The 21,335-nt window shown below is 40.9% G+C and overlaps 1 protein-coding gene across 4 annotated transcripts in view; it reads left to right on the top strand.

The window, feature by feature from the left end:
• The window catches only part of MICAL2 (microtubule associated monooxygenase, calponin and LIM domain containing 2), a 227,673-nt gene that overhangs the window by 186,130 nt on the left and 20,208 nt on the right, over positions 1–21,335 (top strand). For all 4 annotated transcript variants that reach the window (XM_081239973.1, XM_081239972.1, XM_081239970.1 and 1 more), the window contains 3 exons: positions 3,335–3,450; positions 7,200–7,292; positions 10,342–10,435. In XM_081239973.1, coding sequence (XP_081096099.1) covers positions 3,335–3,450; positions 7,200–7,292; positions 10,342–10,435 — 303 coding nt within the window. The remainder of the gene's footprint in view (positions 1–3,334; positions 3,451–7,199; positions 7,293–10,341; positions 10,436–21,335) is intronic.

The following is a 21,335-nucleotide window of genomic DNA, read 5'->3' as shown; positions in this document are numbered from 1 at the left end:
GCTTGCTATGATTTTCTTTGTGTTTACCCTGCTTGTGGGTTTTTGAGCTTCTTGAAGCTGTGGATTTACAATTTTCATTAAATTTGCATGATTTTCAGCAATATTATGTCAACTACATTTTCTGTTCTTGTCATTTTCCCTCTGTCTCCTGGCACTCCCATCACATGTATTTTAGACCACTTGATATCGTCCCATGAGTCACTGAGGTTCTATTCATTTTTTCAGTCTCTTTTTCTCTGTGCTTCATTTTAGATAGTTTTTATTTTATTGCTATTATTTAATTTCACTGAATATTTTCCTCTGCAGTATTTAGTCTTGTTAAACTGATCCAGTGAAATTTTCATTTCAGATTTTGTAGTTTTCATCTTCATAGGTTCCATTTGGTTCTTTTAAAAATATTTTTTGTTTCTGTCCTTATTCTGTTCATGTTTTCTTTTTAAATTCTTGAGCACATTTAGAATAACTCTTTTTAAATCTTTGTCTGCTAGTTTCATCATTTCTGAGTCTGCTTTTATTGATTGATTTTTCTCTTGATTATAAGACTCTGTCCTGCTTTTTTGTGTATCTAGTAACTGTTTACTGGCTGCTAGATTTTGTAAATATTACATTTTAGAGTGTCTAGATTTTGTTTCCCCATTTCAAGAATGTTATATAGGCATTAAAGGATGTTTGGCAGGCAGTAGAGTAACTCACAGATCAATTTGTTTCTTACAAGGCTGGTTTTTAAGCTTATTCAGTTATGTCTATAATGACCTTTACTCTAGAGCTAATTTATCCCTGTTACTCAAGTGCAACTCTTCTGTCATCTTCACTCTAATGCCCCCAACATTTGCTCTACCCTATTTGGGTAAAACTTGAACATTTTCCAATCTTGTGAAAGCTTTAGAGATTATTTACCCTATAACTTTCCAGTAGTTGTCAGCCCAACCTCATGCAATTTCTCTCTATGCATCTATAGTTTATCATTAAGCAATAGACTCAAGTTGACTTTTATGCTTATTTCTGAAGTCTGTTTTCTGCATAGCTCCTTCCTCTCAAGTACTCTTGCCCACATATTCCAACTGCCTTAGCCCACTCAAACGGTGACCTTTGTCTTCTCAACTCAATGAATCTGCTGTGCTCTGTTTAGGTTCCTCCTACCTGCACTGTGTTCTGGAAAGTGCCTGTAGGCAGAAAGCTACTGTGATTGTAAGGCATACCTCATGTAAGCTCTGTTCCCGCCTTTATCACAGTTCTGTACTGCCTCTTGTCCAGTGTCTGGAAACAGCTGCTTCATATATTTCATCCTGACTTCTAGTGCTTTGTGGTGGGAGACCAATCCCAGAATCAGTCACTCCATTATAGCCAGAGTAGAACAATACTGCAAATTTTTTAAGCTTGCAAATGAAAAGTAAACTAGAATGAATGGTTCTATGATGGAAGAGAGTAAAGGGGAAGAGATTCAGGGGTAACTATTTAACTTTATATAACTTTGCCAGAAGTTTAAGAAATGCATTATATCTGGGAACATTTTCTCCCTAATTTCAAAATAAAATTCGGTGGAAATATTAAATTTATTTTTAACAGTTAGAAAAAGTTTCAAATTTAGGTTATTATACTTCCTCCATAAAATGACGGTTGATTAGGCAGTTTTAACTAATATTGCAGTATTGTTCCTTGGGATCAATGATGATGATGAAGCAATGGCTGCTGCTTCATCGTCTGGGAGAGGCAGCTGATGATGATGATGACATTTATTTAAGCACCTGCAATGAACCAGGCACTGTGTTAGGCTCTTTATATTGATTGTGTTTACTCTTCTACAGCAGTTCTGCAAGTTAGACGTCATGATCCCCAGAAACTGAGGAGGTGAAGTTAGTTCCTCAAGCTCACACACTAAGAAGGGAGTACTCAGTGACTAAAGTACTCAGTGGTGACTTAGTGGCTGGGGCTGGGAAAGTCTCAGCTCCACACTAACAATGCCTCCACCGTTATTATGCAGCTCCTGATTTTCTCTTCACCTGAGCGTTCCCATCTGGCAAATTAAAGTGGAAAACAGTTAACTCTCTCCCCAGAGAGGCTGTGTTATTATATAGATGTTTTGCATTATTTTGCTTTGAATAACAGCATATGTAAATGTGTTCCTGGAGGTTAAAATTACCCTTAATTTTTAAAACTGGGCCTCTCCCACTGGGGGTGAATAGTTGAAAATTACGGGGAAGAAAAGGCAGGCTGGAGAGAATGCTAGTCAGCTTGGAATTGCCTCTCCTCCTCCCTCCCCACCCAACACATATTTCTCTTTAGATAGAAGCTGACGCGGCAGAGTAAAGATGAGTAAATCTCCTATCATGGAGTCCTAGCTGGTTCTGATATCCAGCGTTCAGGGTGCGTTAATCCAGATATTAATCATTAACTCTGCATCAGGTTGATGTGTAGGGGCAGATGTTCTTGCTGAGAAGAATAAAAGTCTCCTGGGGCACCTGGAACACTTTATCACACGTGGTCCCCAGTCAGATCACAAAGAGATCTGAGCGAACACAGGCACTTTGCTGCCCCTGACCATCTACCTCTTGTTCAGGGGTTGGCATCTCCCCTCGACTTCAGCTCTCCCGTGGGCCCTGAATTGTTGAGCCCTCCCTATCTTAAACCGCCTTTCCTGGCATTTGAATCATCACTTCGATGATGTGATAATATCTGCAAGTTGGGAAAATAAAATTGGCATTTGTTTAGCCATAATTAATGAAATATTTATGTTGCATGAGACTATGTGATAAAACCTTAGGCTTAGAGTCCTTTTGCTTCTGATTACATTTGGGATTTTTTTTTTTTCTATGACCAGACATTCTGACGCCAGCCCTTTTACACTGAGCAGATGTCATGTAGTAAAAATGGGTGCCAGATGCTGTGAGCCGCAGAAGGGCGATTTGTTTAAGAGCTGGCTCCGACTTTTTTGCATTCAATTACTCTGCAGAACGAACCTTACACAAGCATTTAGGTAACTCAGCTAACTTCAGACATGAATTTTACTAATAGATTTCATCTCTGAATGCATTCTTAGCAACACACCATATAAATGGTGTTTAAGGAATTAATTGATTTCTGCATAATACCTTTTTTTTTTCACATGAAAAGAGAGCTGCAAAGCTCTTGGCAGGGACCCAGAAATGTAATTAACATAGAGGGCCAAATTTTCAGTTGCCCTTAGGTGCTGCCGCCTCCCGCTCGTGGCAGGTGCAGTGAGGGGAGGGCAGGGAGGAAGAGAATGGGGGTAGCAGGGAGGAAGGAGAGGTGGCTTTGGGTCATGACGCAGAAGAAGAAGCTAGGAGTTCAGTGAGTTCTTCTGTTCCCATTTCAGGTCCCAAGCACGTCCCCATCAGAGCGCAGGTGACAGGGGCTGCCTCTTCCACCTCTTCTACCACCACCTCCTCTGCAGATGAAGAATTCGATCCTCAGCCTTCCTTGCGGTCAAAGGTAACAACAGTTGGCAAACCAAAGGGGGCCTTGGCTTGCGGGGGCCGTTTACCATCCAGATTTCAGACCCAATGTGGGCTCCAGCTGCAGCAGTTTCATTAGGAGGATCACGTTTCATTGCATCTGACAACAACCACTCTTTTTACCTGGAACACCCTAAGAATTACCTTTTTATATATATTTTTTAACTTTTAGGAACTTGCCTTTCTCAGAGATGTCAGAGTGGGAAGGGGGAAAAAACAGACATATGTACTTGAAACCATTTGGTGACTGCAGCTCTTAAAGTGGTGATCCAACAAGCAAACCATCGAAAAAATTAAAACAAGCAGATGTGTGTTTCCCTAGGGGTAGCACAGCTTCATTTAAGAAGCACTAGAGGCAGATTGCATGAAAAACGTTATGTTTATTCTAATCAGAAATACGAAATGAACCATGCAGTTGCATCTAGGCTCTGAGGATCCCCACTGACTAGCCGTGTGCCGGCGGGGGAATGGCAGTTCTTCTCTCTGCTTAATGAACATTAATTTCTGGAGAACCCTTTAAATAACTCCCATACCCATGGATTAAAAAACACAAATGTCATTGTATGTCTTTAAATGCGTCTGTATGTTACATACACGGAGACACGCATCCCGTGACCAAATCCCACCATTGTTTTCTTTATCCTCTGGGGCTGGAAGAGCTGAATGGCTGGACATCATATGCTTCCTGGGCGGACAGAAGCAGTTCACTGCTCTGGCAGTGTTTATTTTTTGGAGGAGTAAGGATCTGCGGAGAAAGAGAGAGAACCAAATTTATTTACTTAAACTCAACTTTTCCATATCTAGCGCTAGGAGCTTTGGCATCATCTCAAGTCATTCAGGGGTTCCAGCTCCCCACGGCCCACCTTGGAGCAAGTCAGGAGGGAGCTGGGACATCGTGGGGAGAGAGAGAATGAGAACAAGAGAATACGTAGAGATTTCTGATTTCTAACCGTGGGTGTCCATGATTAGTTAGACACTCAGTACCAATGAATTCTATGTGTCGAGTTGATTTCTGGGATTTCCTTACAGACCCTCTCACCCCCTTGAGTGACTCTGAGTTAATTCTGTATTCAAATGAGGCAGAAGCCCCAGCATCAGCCATTCTGCCACTCATGGGGGACCAAAAGAATGGAGTGGCTGAAAGCCATCAAAATGGCAAGACCATGATACCTAGGGCAAGCCTTGTGAATAGCTCCTTGTCTCCTGCTGGACCAGAACAGAGTCAGTCATCACATAAGCCTGCAGTGTGGTAAACCTTGCCCACTTCACCTGGCTTCCAACACGGCCCACTCTTCAGGCATGGAAGCTGGCAAAAAGGTTCCTTCTTTATGACTTCCCAAGGGCTCACACTGAAGGAACGAGGGAAGTGTTTTCCCTTCTAGTTTCTTTGTCTCTTCTGCCCCATACAGGTGTGTCCCCAGCCACATGGCACAGAGCCCACGTCAGCTCAAGTGAACCTTTGCAAAGGAAACTGGAGACAGGATATGCAGCCTCGCCTCTTTACTTTGCCCCCTCCCCTCAAGTTAATGCCTGGATCTGAGAGAGGGGGACAGGCAGCTTGTCTTCAGCCCTGCCAGATTTGTCCCTTTCACTGTCCTTCATCTTTTTCTTCCTTAGCCCTTAGACGTTTTCCTTTCTTCTCTGCATCGCCATCACCATTACTGAGGATGTGAGAACCGTGCCTGGTGGAATGTAAGGCTGTATGAGTGTTTGTTAATAAATCATCCTTCTTTTTTTCTATGTCCACATCTTTTAATAAAAGGCAGTAAAGGACTTTCTTTCCCTGTCTAGGTTCTGCTTTGCTGACTCTTGATAAAGAAGTTGGGGTTTGGCAGCTTTGCTGCTGGGAAGTGCTAAGACAGCGCAATGCTGTCAAGGCATCCCTCGCTGAAATTGTTTGAATGGTCTTAATTTAGGGGGAAAGTTTGATATTTCTGTAAAGCAGAGGTCCTTGATGCATCTGCACCGAATTTGGCACAGGAGAGGCAGAATAAACTAGATAGAAATGTGGACACTGGATTCAGGTTACCTGGGCTTAGCTCCTGGCTCTACCAATTCCTGATTGTGTCATCTTGGGCAAGTTATTTAACTTCTCTGAGCTTTGATTTCCTTATCTGTGAAATAAGTGTAATTTGTGGAATAAATAAAATGATGCATGTTAAGTAATCAGTACAGTGTCTGGCACATAGCACTCAAAAAATGCTGGCAATTATTATGTAGATTAGTATATAGTGGAAGCTCAAGAGATATTTGTTAAATACCACCACACTCCTCCCCACCCAGCCTTCCCAGAAAGGTCCTGGCTGCTTAAAGGAGGGGTTCCCTCACCCAAATGGCCTGGAACCTCTGCAGTTGTTGACAGTCAATCTGGAAGTTGTCCTCTAGCAATAGAGATGTGATATAGAATAAGTTTGAGTTCTGAGAGCCAAAATTTCCTTCCAAGGATGAAAGAAAGGATGAAGATCTTTAGGATTCTACATCCTACAGAGAATTTTAGAAAAACCAAGTTTCGTCATTGAGCTAAATGTTTTCACCAATGATCTGTAAACATTCTGAACCCTGAAAGCTGGATGCTTTCCTAAGGAGAGTGATGGAATGGGTGGCAGAATGCCAAGGATCCATAAAGCCCTGGAAAGGCACTTGCTTTTAAGGTAAAATCTCTGACCTCTATTATGGACCTGGGGTCAGGCCTGTTAGGTCTGTTCCCCACTTGTGTATTTATAGTCCTTTTAATGGGCAAACATTCAGCTCAACCAGAGCTACTGAATGCCCAGGCACCAGGCTAGATGTAACAAGTTTTTAATTCCATATTTATTTCTGCCAGCATTAGAAAGAAGTCTCTCGCATGTTCTCATTCTCATCCTAATATAGAAAATTGATGTGTATGCTCTGAGAAGGCAAACATAATAAAACTGGCCCAAGTTGGACATTTATTTTGTATATGTAAGATGTATACATACAAACATTATACATACTACATACATACACACACATATATGAAAAATAGTAGATTTTAGTAAGAAATTATAATCATGCTAATTTGTATAATAATAATATAATAATCATACTGGTAACAGTAAAAATCATAGTATTTACTGAATATCTATCCCATATCTTTTTCAAGTATTCTGCAAAGGACTTGACCCACCTTATCCCATTTAATCCTTATCACATCCCTACAAGGTAGGCATTAAATCATTCTCATCACTCTGAAGAGGACGCTGAAGTTCAGAAAGTTGTATGACGTACCGAAGCTCACACAGCTCAGCTGGGGTTTGAATGCCAGCTTTGCGTGGCTCCTGGGCCCAGTGCTCAAACGTTATTCTCTGCTGCTTCTCCAATCAGAAGAGTCTCCTGAAACTTCCAATATGGGGAGCTGGCCACACCACTACTTCTCCTTTCTCTGCTGTCTAAAACCTGGAAGAGACACCGTCAAGATCTGGACAGCTATTTTAAATGCCTCAATTTTGAATGTTCTGTATTCTACTAGCCCAGGCACACAGAGAACCCAGTGGTATTAATGACGTATTTGTACAAGCAAAGTGAAGTGGGAAAGGCAATCTTATGCCTAGATACAGAACATTTCCATCACTGCAGAAAGTTCTGTTGACATTGTTGTTCTAGAAGCTAAGCAGTGGTTTGGTTGGAGAGGGCAGAGTCTGTGATAGTATTTTGTAAATTTCAATTTCATTCTTCAAGATGTTTTTTTCTTCTTGGTTTTTGTAGGAGAGGAAGACACTAAGAAGAAGAAGGAAGCTAGAAAAAGCAACAAAACAATTGGTTAAGCAAGAAGAATTAAAAAGACTTCATAAAGCTCAGGTCAGAAAACAAACTTGAGCTGAGTGAGTGGGTCTGGGATCCTGGGGATCTGGATGTGGAAGCCTTTGGAAATCTGTATTGCACTGGGGAAAGATAGGTCTCTCTTCTCTGAGCAACCGGGCTTGTGGCTATTCTAAAGGCTCTGACTCAATCCCTGGTGGGACTCTGGGGCCTGGAGGGCCCAGGTGTTGAGTTGGCCCACTCCCAGCTGCCTTTCCATCTGCAGATGCGTGTCCTGCAAAGTGAGCTGGAACAGCAGCCAACACACGGCCTTGGGAACAATCCCAGGCCCTTAGTGCCACACACGAGTGGCCTTAGTTTTGTCCTCTGTGAGGACACAACCTTCCCCTGACTTTCTGACAGTGTCTTTGCTGAGCTGACAACTACTGGGGCTGTCTCTATTCCAAGGTTAGTTGAACACACAAGCATCTAGCATTCTGCTACGGATTTCCTGGCCTGATTGTTTACTCCAAACATTTCTGCCCAAGTTGATCTGCCCACCTGCAAAATGAAGCAGAAAGTCAAGGCACACCCCCTCTCCCTGAGGACCCCAAACCTAGCCTTGAGGGACAATTGGGTTTTAGGATAGAAGGACTTAAAATGACCACTCATGTTAATGCAGCATACCCTACATCCCTTCTTCCAGTTGTTTGCTTTATCAGGCCAGGTAGTCCTGTAATTTGTTTCTGACAAAAGCAGGAAGTCACTTACTCCAGCCTCCTTTACTCTTCTTAGTGACTGACTTGGGAGCCACCCCCTTCCCCTAGTGGATGGGAAAAATTCCCATAAATTTCCTCTGTCCATTCTCAACTTCTGAAACAGGCTTTCTTGAAACATGTCAACTTTTCCTTCTGAGAACATGAGAAGTCTTTATGAAATGGATTGGCAAACTCAGCAATTTCCCCTCCTTCTGTTTTTACTCCAGACAGTAGGCAGTGATAACAGAAGAATTAAGATGGCCTTTTGAGGCCTAATCTACTAGCACCCATACCAGTCCTGTATAATCTTTGAGATTTTCATCCTTAGTTTCTAAAGAATGACCACCATATCAATCAGCTTGAGCTGCTGTAATGACATACCACAGACTGGGTGGCTTAAACCACAGAAATTTATTCTTTCACAGTCCTGGAGGCTGGAAGTCCAAGATCAAGGTGCCTGCAGGATTGGTTTCTGGTGAGGACTCTCTTCCTGGCTTGTAGACAGCTGCCTTCTTGCTGTGTCTTCACATGACCTTTTTTTCTGTGTGCATTCAGAGAAAGAGAGAGAAAGAGAGAATTTTGGTATCTTTTCCTTTTCTGATAAGGACACTAGTCCTGTTGAATTAGGGCCCACTGGTATGACCTCACTTAACCTTATTTACCTCCTTAAGGACCCTATCTCCAAACACAGTCTCTTTAGGGATTAGGACATCAACATATGAATTTGGCGGTGGGGGGGGGCACTACTCAGTCCATAACAATTATAGAGCCATAATTGCAAAGTAATCAGTAATAAAGTCATTTTAATGTTTCCCTTCCTTTAGCAATTCTAGCCGTGCCAGCAAGAGACAGATCTATAAAGATATAATTGTCTTTAAAAGAGAGACAGAGAGGAAGAGGGCATAAAATTACAAGTAGTTTTAGATAGAATTCCCATCTATTTCAGGTTTTATGTTCGGGGCTTAAACACTCTCAGCTGAGACAAGAAGCCAGGTGGCTGCTCCGTCCCCACCCCTCCCCACTGCTACCCTTGCTTGGGCCTCTTCACGGGTTGCAGATGCCTCAGCGATTGTACTTTGAATCCAGGGGAGACTTAGAAGGATGTGGAGTTAAGGAGGAAGAGGAGTGAGACAGAGGTAGAGGAAGGTAGGAAAGGCAGAACACACACATTCTACCTGCCCAGACAGCTGCCACTTCCTTGAACACACCTGGTCTGCCAGGTGCAAAATCTGTTCTGCCAAGAGATGTGCCTTTTGGCAGCGTGTGTTTGAAAGCAGAGAAAATGGACGGGGATGAACGGAATGTACAGAGGACAGGTTTTCCCTTCATTTTCCTTCCTAATATACAAGCGAGAAATAGCTGGTAGGGAAAATAAACATGTAAAGGCAAACGCAGTCATGACCCCAAGCCTTGCTAGGTGCCTTGATGGTTAGGTTAAGGTTATGGAGGGGGTGCCTTAATGGGATAAACATTTCTGTCTCGTCTTAATAAACTGCTAGTAATAAGCCACAGTGCACTTCCACAGACAATAAAGAGCCCCCGTGGTGCAGTGAAAGAATAGGTTGCCAATTTGTAGCTGAGGACAGGAGCAGGACAAACCAGGAGAGGAACACCCAGAGCCCCGGGAGCTGGCCCGCATCTGCTGCTCCAGAACATCTTTTTTGTGTGTGTGTGTTATGCGGGCCTCTCACTGTTGTGGCCTCTCCCTTTGCGGAGCACAGGCTCCGGACGCGCAGGCTCAGCGGCCATGGCTCACGGGCCCAGCCGCTCCGTGGCATGTGGGATCTTCCCAGACCGGGGCACGAACCCGTGTCCCCTGCATCGGCAGGCGGACTCTCAACCACTGTGCCACCAGGGAAGCCCCAGAACAGCTTCTTGGGAGGTGTCTGCTGGTTCTTCTTGGGAGAAGAAACGTGCCCTGTATTTGCCCCCGGAGATCCTGTCCTACTCTGGGTAGGGGCTGTAGCTCTGATGGCTGTGCCATCACCATGGTCAGAGGCCGAGGCTCCGAGGAGTCCAGGAACTACAAGGACCACCCACCCAGCGCAGCAGCCTCTGCCTGAGAGCATGTCTGTGTGACTGGCCTGGTCAAAGGGGAGTGTTTTAATGTCTCCTTGGGGGCAAACTGAGCTTACACACAGGCTCCTTGCTTTATGTTTTCATACTTAAAGAAAGGAAATGTCAAGTTCTAGTTGTTTTGGGAATTCACGGGTTCTTACCCAGTTAATCGAGGAGGTGGCATCACGAGGGAGAGGGCTTCTTCCTCTTGGAAAGTAGGTGGCAGAATTGGCGCCCTTGCATGACTCTGCACGTTGAAAGTGCCTGCGTGACGTATGATCCTGGCATTGCAGGCCATCCAGAGGCAGCTGGAAGAGGTGGAGGAGTGGCAGAGGGCTTCCGAGATCCAGGGCGTGAGGCTGGAGAAGGCGCTGAGAGGAGAAGCAGGTAGGCATCCCTGCGGGCGGATCTGGGGCAGCGGGCTCGGGCCCGTGTCTGTGGTCTGAAAACAGTGCCGGTCTAACGATCTGGGCAAAACGGTGAGACCTTGTCACCCGCTGTGGAACTGTCAACACGGACCTGCGGTGCTCAATCCACAAGTGCTTCCCACTTTCAAAATCAAACTGGTTGTCCAGTTTGAAATTCCCAGGGCATCAGTCAACCTGTGGGCCTTGGATTTCTGGTCTGTCCAGTCTCTCTTCTGCTAGTGTGAATGTTCTTTGCAATTCAGGGATTAAGATAAATTCAGGAGAAACAGTTGGGTGTTCAAGCAATGTTGGTAGTGATTCAAAGCCTGGAGTTGGAGTCAAAGTCCTGGTTTCTCCCTTTACCACCTGTAGCTCCCTTTATCAGCTGTAGAGCCTTGGGCCAGTCACGTTCTAAATCTTTATGAACTTTCGTTTTCTCCTCTAAAATTTGGATAATCGTGGCTTCCTATCTTGTAGAGCTGAAATAATGATTAAAGGAGATATATATATATATATATATATATATATATACATGATGAAATATATATATGATGAAATTAAATTAGCACATTACCTGGCATAAGGTAAAGCAATAAATAATAACTGTTCTACTGGTAGCTTCAGATTCTTAGATGCAAACAGAATTCATCTGGTGAAGGCCTGCTTTGTATTGGACATTAAGACAGTAGGTCTCCAACGCTAAGTATGACATTTCCTGCCTTTGAGAAGTTTATGGTCCATTGAGGGACACAGACGTGAGAATAAACCACAATACAGGGGGACGAGGGCTGTGATGGGAACAAGCATTAGGGTGGAATGAGGACAGAATCACGAGGTTCCTAACTGATCTTGATGGGGAAGGGGGGCGGTCAGGCTAATCACCTGCAGGGGGTGATCTGTTAAGGCAAGAACTGGAGAAGGAACCGGAGGTTACCAGGGAGGTGAGGAGACCATTCTGGTAGAGGGAACAGCACCTGCAAAGACCAAAAGTAAAAAGACGTGGAATGCCGTAACGAATAAGGAACCAGCAGAGAGTTTTGAGTGAGGAATGAAACTGAAAGAAATCTGTGTGTTTGTGGAAACCATCCAGCAGTGGTGTTGCTAGTGAATTGGGGTCAGTGGAGGGGGGGGGGTATTGTCTCTTTTATAAAATTGAAGCCCAGTTGATTTACAATATTGTGTTAGTTTCAGGTATACAGCAAAGCGATTCAGTGATATATATATGTGTGTGTATATTGGGGGTATTGTCTCTTTAATTTCTGATGTGATGTCTTTAGCCTTCTGTATTTGGGATATAAAATGTGAGAAAGCAGACCCTGAAAACACATATCTCTGTGTGTGGTCATGTAAACAACATAGGGAAAGGTTAGGGCTTCAGTTCTCTTAAAAGTTCAGTTATTCGAGAATAATGGTACCAGCAGGGGCAGACCCAGATTTTGTGAGGCCCGAAGCTCATACAAAGTCATGCAGGCAAACCTGTGGGGCAGCTCCCAGAGCCCTGCAAGGGCCAGTCCACGTGAGAGGCCCTGTGGTTTCAGCTTCTATAGCTGTGTGGTTGTTGTCTCTCTGGAAATGGAGTCTGACTTTACCCCTCTGTGCCTCAGCTTCTGTGTTTCTGAAGTGGGAGTGTTAATTATACTTGTTCCTTGGATTTGTGGTGAGGATTGGCTAAAACAATATGTGTGGGAGCCCAAGCACAGTGCCTGGCATGGGAGAGAATGTTAATAAATATTTGCTCCTTTTCTTACAATACTCGGTGCATTTCCTTGCAAAGAGACCCCAAATCCACCCATCAGAAGTAGGGTTCTTGACAAAAGTGGTAACTGTTTCTCACTGCTTGGAGTCCCTGCCTACCTGTACAGCCATTGTCAGGGCTTTCAATACAATGAAATGTTTGGTCATATTCCCAATCAAGAAGGCTCGGCACTTGTCTTTAGGAGTCTGCTAATTTCAGTGAGAGCCTTAGAAGTGAAAAGGATAAATCAGCAAAGCTAGGACATGTTTCATTTTTCTGGGGAGGCAGTATGGCATGGTAGGGTAAGTAAAATTGTAAGCGTCAAGGAGCCCTGTGTTCAAATTCTGTTCCACTGCATTTAGGCTGTGTGGTTTTGGGAGAATCACTTAACCTCTCTGCTCCCAGATTCCTTATGTGAAAAATGGAGCTCATAATCCTCACATTACCAGGTCATTTGGAGAATTAAGTGTATTGGTGGTCCAAGAGTCTCCCAAGAATGCCTACCACATTGTAGGCATTTAATAAATGGCTACTGATATTATTTTACAAAATGTTAAATATCCATTCACACTTTTAAACGAATTGACTCTCTGATCTTTATTGCTTGAAATTTAAAGTCTGGAAACCAAATTTTTAAAGCTTCTGAAAATCTCCCTCACCCTCACTATAAAAAAAGGCTATTTGCAGTTATCAGCTAAAGAAACTCGGCCAGCTTATGGTGTTTTCAAAGGTGTATTTGCCTGGCCAGAAGATGGATTCTGTTCATTCCCTCTATATCCTTGGTAATTTAATTCCCCTGTTAAGTTTATGGGCTTTTTTCTCCTTGATTGTCCTTATGTGGGTGACAGATGCAGATTAACAAGGGGCAGGAGACTGAAAGAGTCAAGTGACAGAGAGCGGCCCCAAAGGAAACCAAACAGAAGATTTGCAAACCAGGCATTGAAATTAATACACTCGAACTTGTAATAACATTTGTGCAATAATAATATTCCTTTGCAGTTTAATATTCTACTCAGCCCCTTTAAGAGCTTGCCCTGGTGCTTAATGAATGACCGATGCTTATTAGGTTAAGTTGTATTTGAGATGGCCTGGGCTGCTCTGGTTCAAGTGATTTAATGGGAATTATTTAATAAGTATTATTAGGATAATTAGAAAATGATCACAGTTAGGCAATAATATTGAACTATAAAGGTTGTGAATAACCAGATTTAGAGACAGGCCTGAAAACACGAGTCGTCTGCGACAGTTATGCAAGTCTCCTCTGATAATGATGTGCGCCAGCCTGAAAGGGTCTTTTGTTCCTAGGAGTTATTCATCAGGCGAGCATTGAATTAGAGGAACACGCGGGGGTGCAGGACGGAGGGCAGTGATGGCTGATGAGCAAAATGAGGCTTTGATGAGCTCCCAATTGTTGTGACAACAATTCCTGCTTTCTCTTTTTCCAACAGTCAGAAATAAGCTCTCCCACCCCCAGGAAGGGTTTTTTTCCGTTTTGTGAAGGCAAGGGGAACAAAGAAAAACAAAAGTCCAACAATCCACCCCAGATGACAAGTCATTATGTTCTGTAGGGTGTGTGTGTGTGTGAGAGAGAGAGAGATGGACGTCCTTGACAAAGGAAATGGATTCTCCTGATGGTCCTAGCTGCCCAGAGTAAAGGACCATGATATGCAGCAGCCTGATTGCTCTGAGCCTCACCGTCTATGAAGAGGTCAAGTCGAGCTTTGCAGCCACTTAGACTCTTCTTGGTTACCTTCTGGTTTTGTTGGTTGTCAGTGTAGTGGTCAGTGTTACGTGCGATGGAACACCACAGTTTAGCAAGAGGCCACCATTCAAATTTAGTAGATAACAGAATCTGTGCTTTCTTTCAATACCTGGAGACAGGTAAAATCTGGTGAAAACTGAGATCAGCTTTGAGGGAGAAAAGATTAGTCCCCAGGGGAATGTAACGGAATATTCCTCCCTTATAGCTTTACCAACTTTGAGGATGGTTTACCAGTTGATTGCCTGCATCCCTGCATTGAGCTTCTTGCTTTTTTGTTTTAGAGCCCGATGGCTTTTCCTTCACACAGATAAGGGGTTTACAAAGAAATAGCAGGGTGTCTGAGGCTGTCAGCAGGTGGCAGCAGGAGCACACATTATGACAAGAGAAATCGCAATGAACCCTAGGCAGGAAGAGGGAAGTAGTTTGGCTTACACTCTGTGGTTTTTACCTTGACTACTGCTGAGGAACAGAAGAAACAATAATTTCCTGGATAATAAAGCAACAAGGTGCCCTGAAAATGACACAGATATTAAAATCAGACACTCCTGAGTTTGAATCCTGATGCCATTCGTAGGCAAAGACTCTGAAGTTGGTAGCTAAGCAACCAAGGAATTTGGATGGATTTGCTACACTCTACATGCTGAAAGTAAACAGTGATATTCAGTGCATCAGAGCAAGGGAGTTTTTACTCACAACACAGCAAACAGCAGGAGCAGCAGTGTGGTACAAGTTGCCCTGTATCTAAGTGCCAGGGTGTAGCCTGATAGGCCCTGATGGTAGCTATGCACACAGTGGATTGTGCCACAGTAGAGGAACTCAGCAGCTTTTATGGCAAGCAGTAAATAAGCCAGCCCCCTTTCCCAGGAAGCAAGTAGTCTACTTGGCTGGCTGCAGGAGTGGCTCAGGGACACAGGATGGTTAGGCCTTGCTATTTGGCACACTCAGCAAAGACATGCAGGGATGCTCAAGGTTTATGACAGATTACCTCACTCAACAAATGTCAATAATCAATTTATTATGTATTTACCTCTGTTTTTAGCCTCAGTAGCCACCTGGTCAAGCAGTGGCTTTATAACAGAGATGGGCCCAGTGAGGGCGAGACTAAGATTCTCTTCCTGAAGAAGCCTTGGGTCCTCTCTCCATTGCATGGATTCTAGGGTCATTGAGGCTTCAAAGCTGTGTGCCCTAGACAATTGCTTTACAAAAAAAATTCCCGTGACAGCAGCAAGAAATATGTTTTATATCACAAGTTAGTACACATAAATATATAATTGAATAAAATGTTTCAAGAGATAATATTGAATTTTGCTACATATAAAAGACTACTACTTTCTATTCTGTCTCATTTTTAGTGCTTGTTGTGACCCATAAAATTAATTTTGCAACCCTCGGTTTTAAAAAACACTGTCGTAATAATTTTACCTGAAAAAAATATTTTAAACTAAATACCCAACTGGCCACCTCATCCAAGGATACAGAATGTGGTTCCTAAGAAGTGTGGAGCAGTGGAATGGTGGACTAAATACTATAAAAGCCCATTCACTGCAACAAGATACTTTTGAAAACATTGCTAGGCTCTTAAGTAAGTGAGAGAAATCTCTCAGGGCCATAAAAGAGAGAGAAAAGAAGGTATGCTGAAGCCTACATGTTCCAGGAAGGAAGCAAACACAAAAACAGAAATCCAGTGTTGCCTTGGGTCTAACAAAAAGTAGGGGAGCTAACCTTGAGATTCCCATATTAAGCCAGGTCTCTAGCACTCCAAAACCAATTATAGATCCTATATGGAAGAAACCATGCCTCAGTTTAGGCTCTCAGGATTCAGACAGATTATGTTCAGTAAACCATGAGCTTATAATAATAATTTTAAAAATCACCCCAAACACCAAGAAGTGAGCCACTAAGAATGAGGTTCAAGCAAAATCAACAAATTTAAATGGCCAAGAACTTCAACTATAATTATCAAATACAGAATATACTATGTCTCTGTGGGAAACATTTAAAGAAATAGAAGATTACATACAAAAATTAGCAAGCAGAAAAATAAAAGTGAACAGACAACACCACCTTAACCTTAACCAATCATAACCATAATCAAACTAACATCATGAGCTTCCTGCTGTGATGTACTAAGAAAGATACATGTTCACTTATGCAGCACCTCAGCCAGAAACGCTTACCTTGAATTTAACCATAAAAATACAATCAGGCAAATTCAAATTAAGAGACAATCTGCAAAATAAGTGAGAAAAGTCAATGCCATTTAAAAAAAAAGGGAAGGAGGAATCTAGGGGACTGTTCTAGATGAAAAGAGACTAAAGAAACAACTAGGGCTTCCCTGGTGGTGCAGTGGTTGAGAATCTGCCTGCTAATGCAGGGGACACGGGTTCAAGCCCTGGTCTGGGAGGATCCCACATGATGAGGAGCAACTAGGCCCGTGAGCCACAACTACTGAGCCTGCACGTCTGGAGCCTGTGCTCCACAACAAGAGACGCCGCGATAGTGAGAGGCCCGCGCACCGTGATGAAGAGTGGCCCCCGCTTGCCACAGTTAGAGAAAGCCCTCACGCAGAAACGAAGACCAACACAGCAAAAATAAATAAAATAAATTAATAAACTCCTACCCCCAACATCTAAAAAAAAAAAAAAAGAAAGAAACAACTAAATATAATGCTTAATCCTTTAGGTTTACATTTTTTCAAATAAAAACTAATGATTGGAGATTTTTTTTAAAAAAATAATCAAATAAATAGAGAGTTTAGAAATGAAAACTATATTCATTGAAGCTAAAACTTCAGCGAATACACTAAACAGTAGCTTAGACACAGCAGAAGAGAGAATTGGTGAATTGGACCATGTATCTCAAGAAATCAATCAGAAAGCAGCACATGAACAGAAGGAGATGGAAAGAAGGAAAGAGTAGCTTATAGACAGAGGATAGAATGAGAAGGTCTGGTGTATGTTTAATTGAAGTCTCAGAAGGAGAGAATAGAGAAAATTAAGGTTGAGTATTATTTGAAGAGATAATGGTTGAGATAATGGCTGAGGTACTGAGCAAAGCATTTAGAACAAGGTCTGGCACCAAATGCATGGTTTATAAGTGCTAGCTTTATTTTTTCCAAAGTGGATGAAAGGCATAAATCTACAGATACATGGAGCCTGAGATAGAGAAATCATGATAAATTTAAAATAATCCACACTTACCTAGGCACAATGATGTGAAAATGTAGGATACCAAAGACAGATATTAAAATGGATAAAGAGAAAAAATAATTCACTTAAGAAAAGAACAAAATTTTTACTAACAGCTCTCTTAACAGCAATAATGGATGTTAGAAGACAGTGGAATAATAATTTCAAAAGGCTGAAAAAAAAAACCCCTTCAAGCTAGAACAGTATACCCAGAAAAACTATATTTCAAGAGCAAGTGCACAATAAACAAACATTCAGTTTAAAAAAAAGATTTAACTATCTATAAACAAAATTCTAGTAAATATGCTTGAAGGGAAAAAAAATAGATAAACCTAGGAGGACAATCTGAAATAGTCAAGAAGAAATGGTGAATGCAAAAAATAATAGACATGTAAGTAAAACAAATAAACATTGTCAGTATAAAATAATATGGATTTTTTTCAAAGATAGAACTAAAATACCAGACTAAAATGGACATAAGTTGGGAGTTGAATGATTAGAAGTGAAGTGTTCCAGGGTCCTTATGTTGTCTAAAAGGAGTTTAAAATACTGATTAAGTTTAGACTTTGTTAGGGTATTAAAAATTACCTATTTAAAATTTAAGTGTAATTATGAAAAGAATAGAAAAAAATGTATAACTTCAAATCAGCTAGGGAAAATAAAGGGAGAAAAAATAAGAAAAAATAATCAACCAAAAAAAACCCCCACTCAATTCTAAATAGAAATTTAAAAGCATTTTAAAAAAGATAAAAAGCACAAAGAAAGATGGTAGAAACAAATCTAAATATCTCAATAATAGTAGTGAAAGTTAACAAACAACAATACCCAATTATATGCTATTTAGCAGGCACATATAAAACATAAATAAGTAAAAGGTTTAAAGTAAAAAAAAAAATTAGTAGGGCTTCCCTGGTGGCGCAGTCGTTGAGAGTCCGCCTGCCGATGCAGGGGACACGGGTTCGTGCCCCGGTCCGGGAAGATCCCGCATGCCGCGGAGTGGCTGGGCCCGTGAGCCATGGCCGCTGAGCCTGCACGTCCGGAGCCTGTGCTCCGCAATGGGGGAGGCCACAGCAGTGAGAGGCCCGCATACTGCAAAAAAAAAAAAAAAAAAAAAAAATTAGCAAGTATATACTAACAAAATAAAGCTAGGGTAATTATATTAAAAGCAGATACCTTTAATACTTGCTTTAATACCAAAATCATGATTAGCAATAAACAGGGTCACTACCTAATTTTAAAATGATCAACTCACCAAGATGATATGACAGTTTTAAATGTTGTATGTATTAACTGTAATAGGCTCAAAATATATAAAACAAAAAAATGATAAAACTTCAGGGAGAAATTTCTACTATCATGGCAGGAGGTTTTAGTACATCTCTCAATTAATGAGAGTCAAACAAAACATTACTATAAATTTGAACATTGCACTTAATAACTTTAATTTAATGGACATGCACCCCCAAATTAGAGAATGTATATTTTTTTCAAGTTTACATGATGATTTACAAAAATTGACGATATTAGTTCATAAAGTAAATCTCAGAGAAGCCATATTATACAGGCCACATTCTATACTACAATGTAATTAGCTTAGAAATCAGTAACCAAAATATGTTTTTTAAAACCATGCATTTGGAAAGTAAAAATATACATTTCTCATGGATCAAAAAAAATAAAATTGATATTTTAAAAAATACTTGGAAATTTAAAATGTACTAAATATGCAAAGGAAAACCATAGATCAAAACTCATGAGATGCAGTGAAAGTGGTCCTTAGAGGTATCGCCTTAAATACTGTTATTAGGAAAGAAGAAAGGCTTAAAGTTAATGAGCTTAGTGTCCAACTTCATTTAGAAAATGAAAAACAAAATAAACCTAAAGAAAGAAGATAGGGCTTCCCTTGTGGCGCAGTGGTTGAGAGTCCGCCTGCCGATGCAGGGGACACGGGCTCGTACCCTGGTCTGGGAAGATCCCACATGCCACGGAACGGCTGGGCCCGTGAGCCATGGCCACTGAGCCTGCGCATCCGGAGCCTGTGCTCCGCAACGGGAGAGGCCACGACAGTGAGAGGGCCGCGTACCGCAAAAAAAAAAAAAAAAAAAAAAAAAAAGATAATAAATATATGAGCAGATATAAATAAAATAGAGAATAAAGATAAAACAGAGAGGATCAAGCAAGCCAAATGTTGGTTCACTGGAAAAGTTAATAAAAGACTAAAGGCAATCCTCTTAAATTGGTTTTTTAAAGAGAGAAGAAATAAATTAGAATGAAAAGGGCAGACACAACCACAGACATAACAAAGATTCAAAAAGATAAAAGAACATAATGAAAATTTAATCCAATTAATTTTAAAATTTGGCAATCTAAGGGTGACTTAACAATCATCATATTAACAAACTAAAAGGGAAGCCCATATGGGCTTTTCAATAGAAGAAGAAAATATCATTTGACAAAATTCAACACTCATTTAGGATAAAAACTCTTAGCAAAAAAAGAACTTTTTATTTTGCCTTCTTGAAGCTTAATTTTTTTTATTATATAAGTTTTGGTGTACAGCATTATAATTTGACATCTGTATACACTATAGAGTTGTTACCACCACAAGTCTAGTTATCACCCGTCACCATACAGTTGATCCCCTTCACCCGTTTCACCCACCCCCTAACCCCTTCCTCTCAGAAAACGCTACTCTGATCTCTGTATCTATGACCTTGTTTTTGTTTTATTTTGTTTGTTCATTTTTTTAAATTCCACATATGAGTGAAATCATATGGTATTTATCCTTCTCTGTGTGCCTTATTTGACTTAGCATAATACCTTCAAGGTCTATCCATGTTGTCACAAACAGCAGGATTTCCTTCTTTTTTTTGGCCAAGTAATATTCCATTGTGTATATATACCACATTTTCTTTATGCATTCATCTATTAGTGGACACTTAAGTTGTTTCCACATCTTGTCTATTGTAAATAATGCGGCAATGAACATAAGGCTGCATATATCTTTTCAAATTGGTGTTTTTGTGTTCTTAGGATAAATACCCAGAAGTAAAATTGCTGGGTCAGAACTTTCTTAATTTGAAGGATATCTTCCAAAACCCTGTAACAAATACCATTGTTTAATGGTAAAATATTAGAAGGATTTCTTTTAAAATCTGTGAAAAAAGAGGATGCCTGCCATCACCTCTTCTTTCAGTATTGCACAGGAGACCCTACCCAGTACAGTAAGACAAGGATAAAATGGCACAAGGTTTGGAAAGGAAGAAACAAACTTTTGTCATTTCCAGATGATAGAATTAACCACATGGAAACCCAAAGGAATGTACAGATAATTTTTTAAAATAATAAGAGCCTATATCATGTAATTGGAAATAATATCAAAGTAGAAAAATCAATTGCATTCCTATATCTCAGCATTGGTTTCTAAAAAATGACATCACAAAGAAGATATTGCTTACATTAGCATAAAAACATGAGGTGCCTAGGAATAAATCTAACAAAAAAAATGTGTATAACCTTTTTGGAGCCAACTTTAATACTTTACTGAAAGCCACCAAAACACCCAAACATGAGACTCCCCTTGTGGTCCAGTGGTTGGGACTCCACACTTCCACTGCAGGGGGCACGGGTTCGATCCCTGGTCAGGGAACTAGGGTCCAGCATGCTGCATGGCGTGGCCAAAATGTTAAAAAACAAACAAACAAACAAAAACCCAAACATAATCTTACATATATGAAAACTTGATATAAGCCAGCAGTATCACTGCAGTTCACAGGAAGTAAGTGATTCTGGGACAACTGGTTTTCCGTATAGGAAAAAAATGAAATTGAACCTTATCTTTAACCATATAATTTGGAAAATATATTTGCAACAAATGTAATCAATGTCATAAAAATTAAAGACTTTAATATGTACTTGAAAAGTTAAGAATCTTTTTGACCTCAATTTGGTAGTCTATAGACACCATAAAGGAAAGGAAAAGGTAAGCCACTAATTTGGAAAATACATTCACAACAAATATAACCAAAAAAGAAAAGCCACTAATTTGGAAAATATATTTGCAACAAATATAACAAATTTTCAGTATTCCAGAATATGTAAAGAACTCTTAAAGATCAATAAGAGACAGGCAAATAACTCTATATAAAAATAGACAAATGGCATAAATATACATTTCACAGAAGAATACTCATTA

Source organism: Mesoplodon bidens (genome assembly GCF_964165515.1).
Source record: "Mesoplodon bidens genome assembly, chromosome: 7".
Taxonomy (NCBI): domain Eukaryota; kingdom Metazoa; phylum Chordata; class Mammalia; order Artiodactyla; family Ziphiidae; genus Mesoplodon; species Mesoplodon bidens.
Note: the sequence above shows the minus strand (reverse complement) of the source record. Positions and strands in the feature narration are given on the sequence as shown.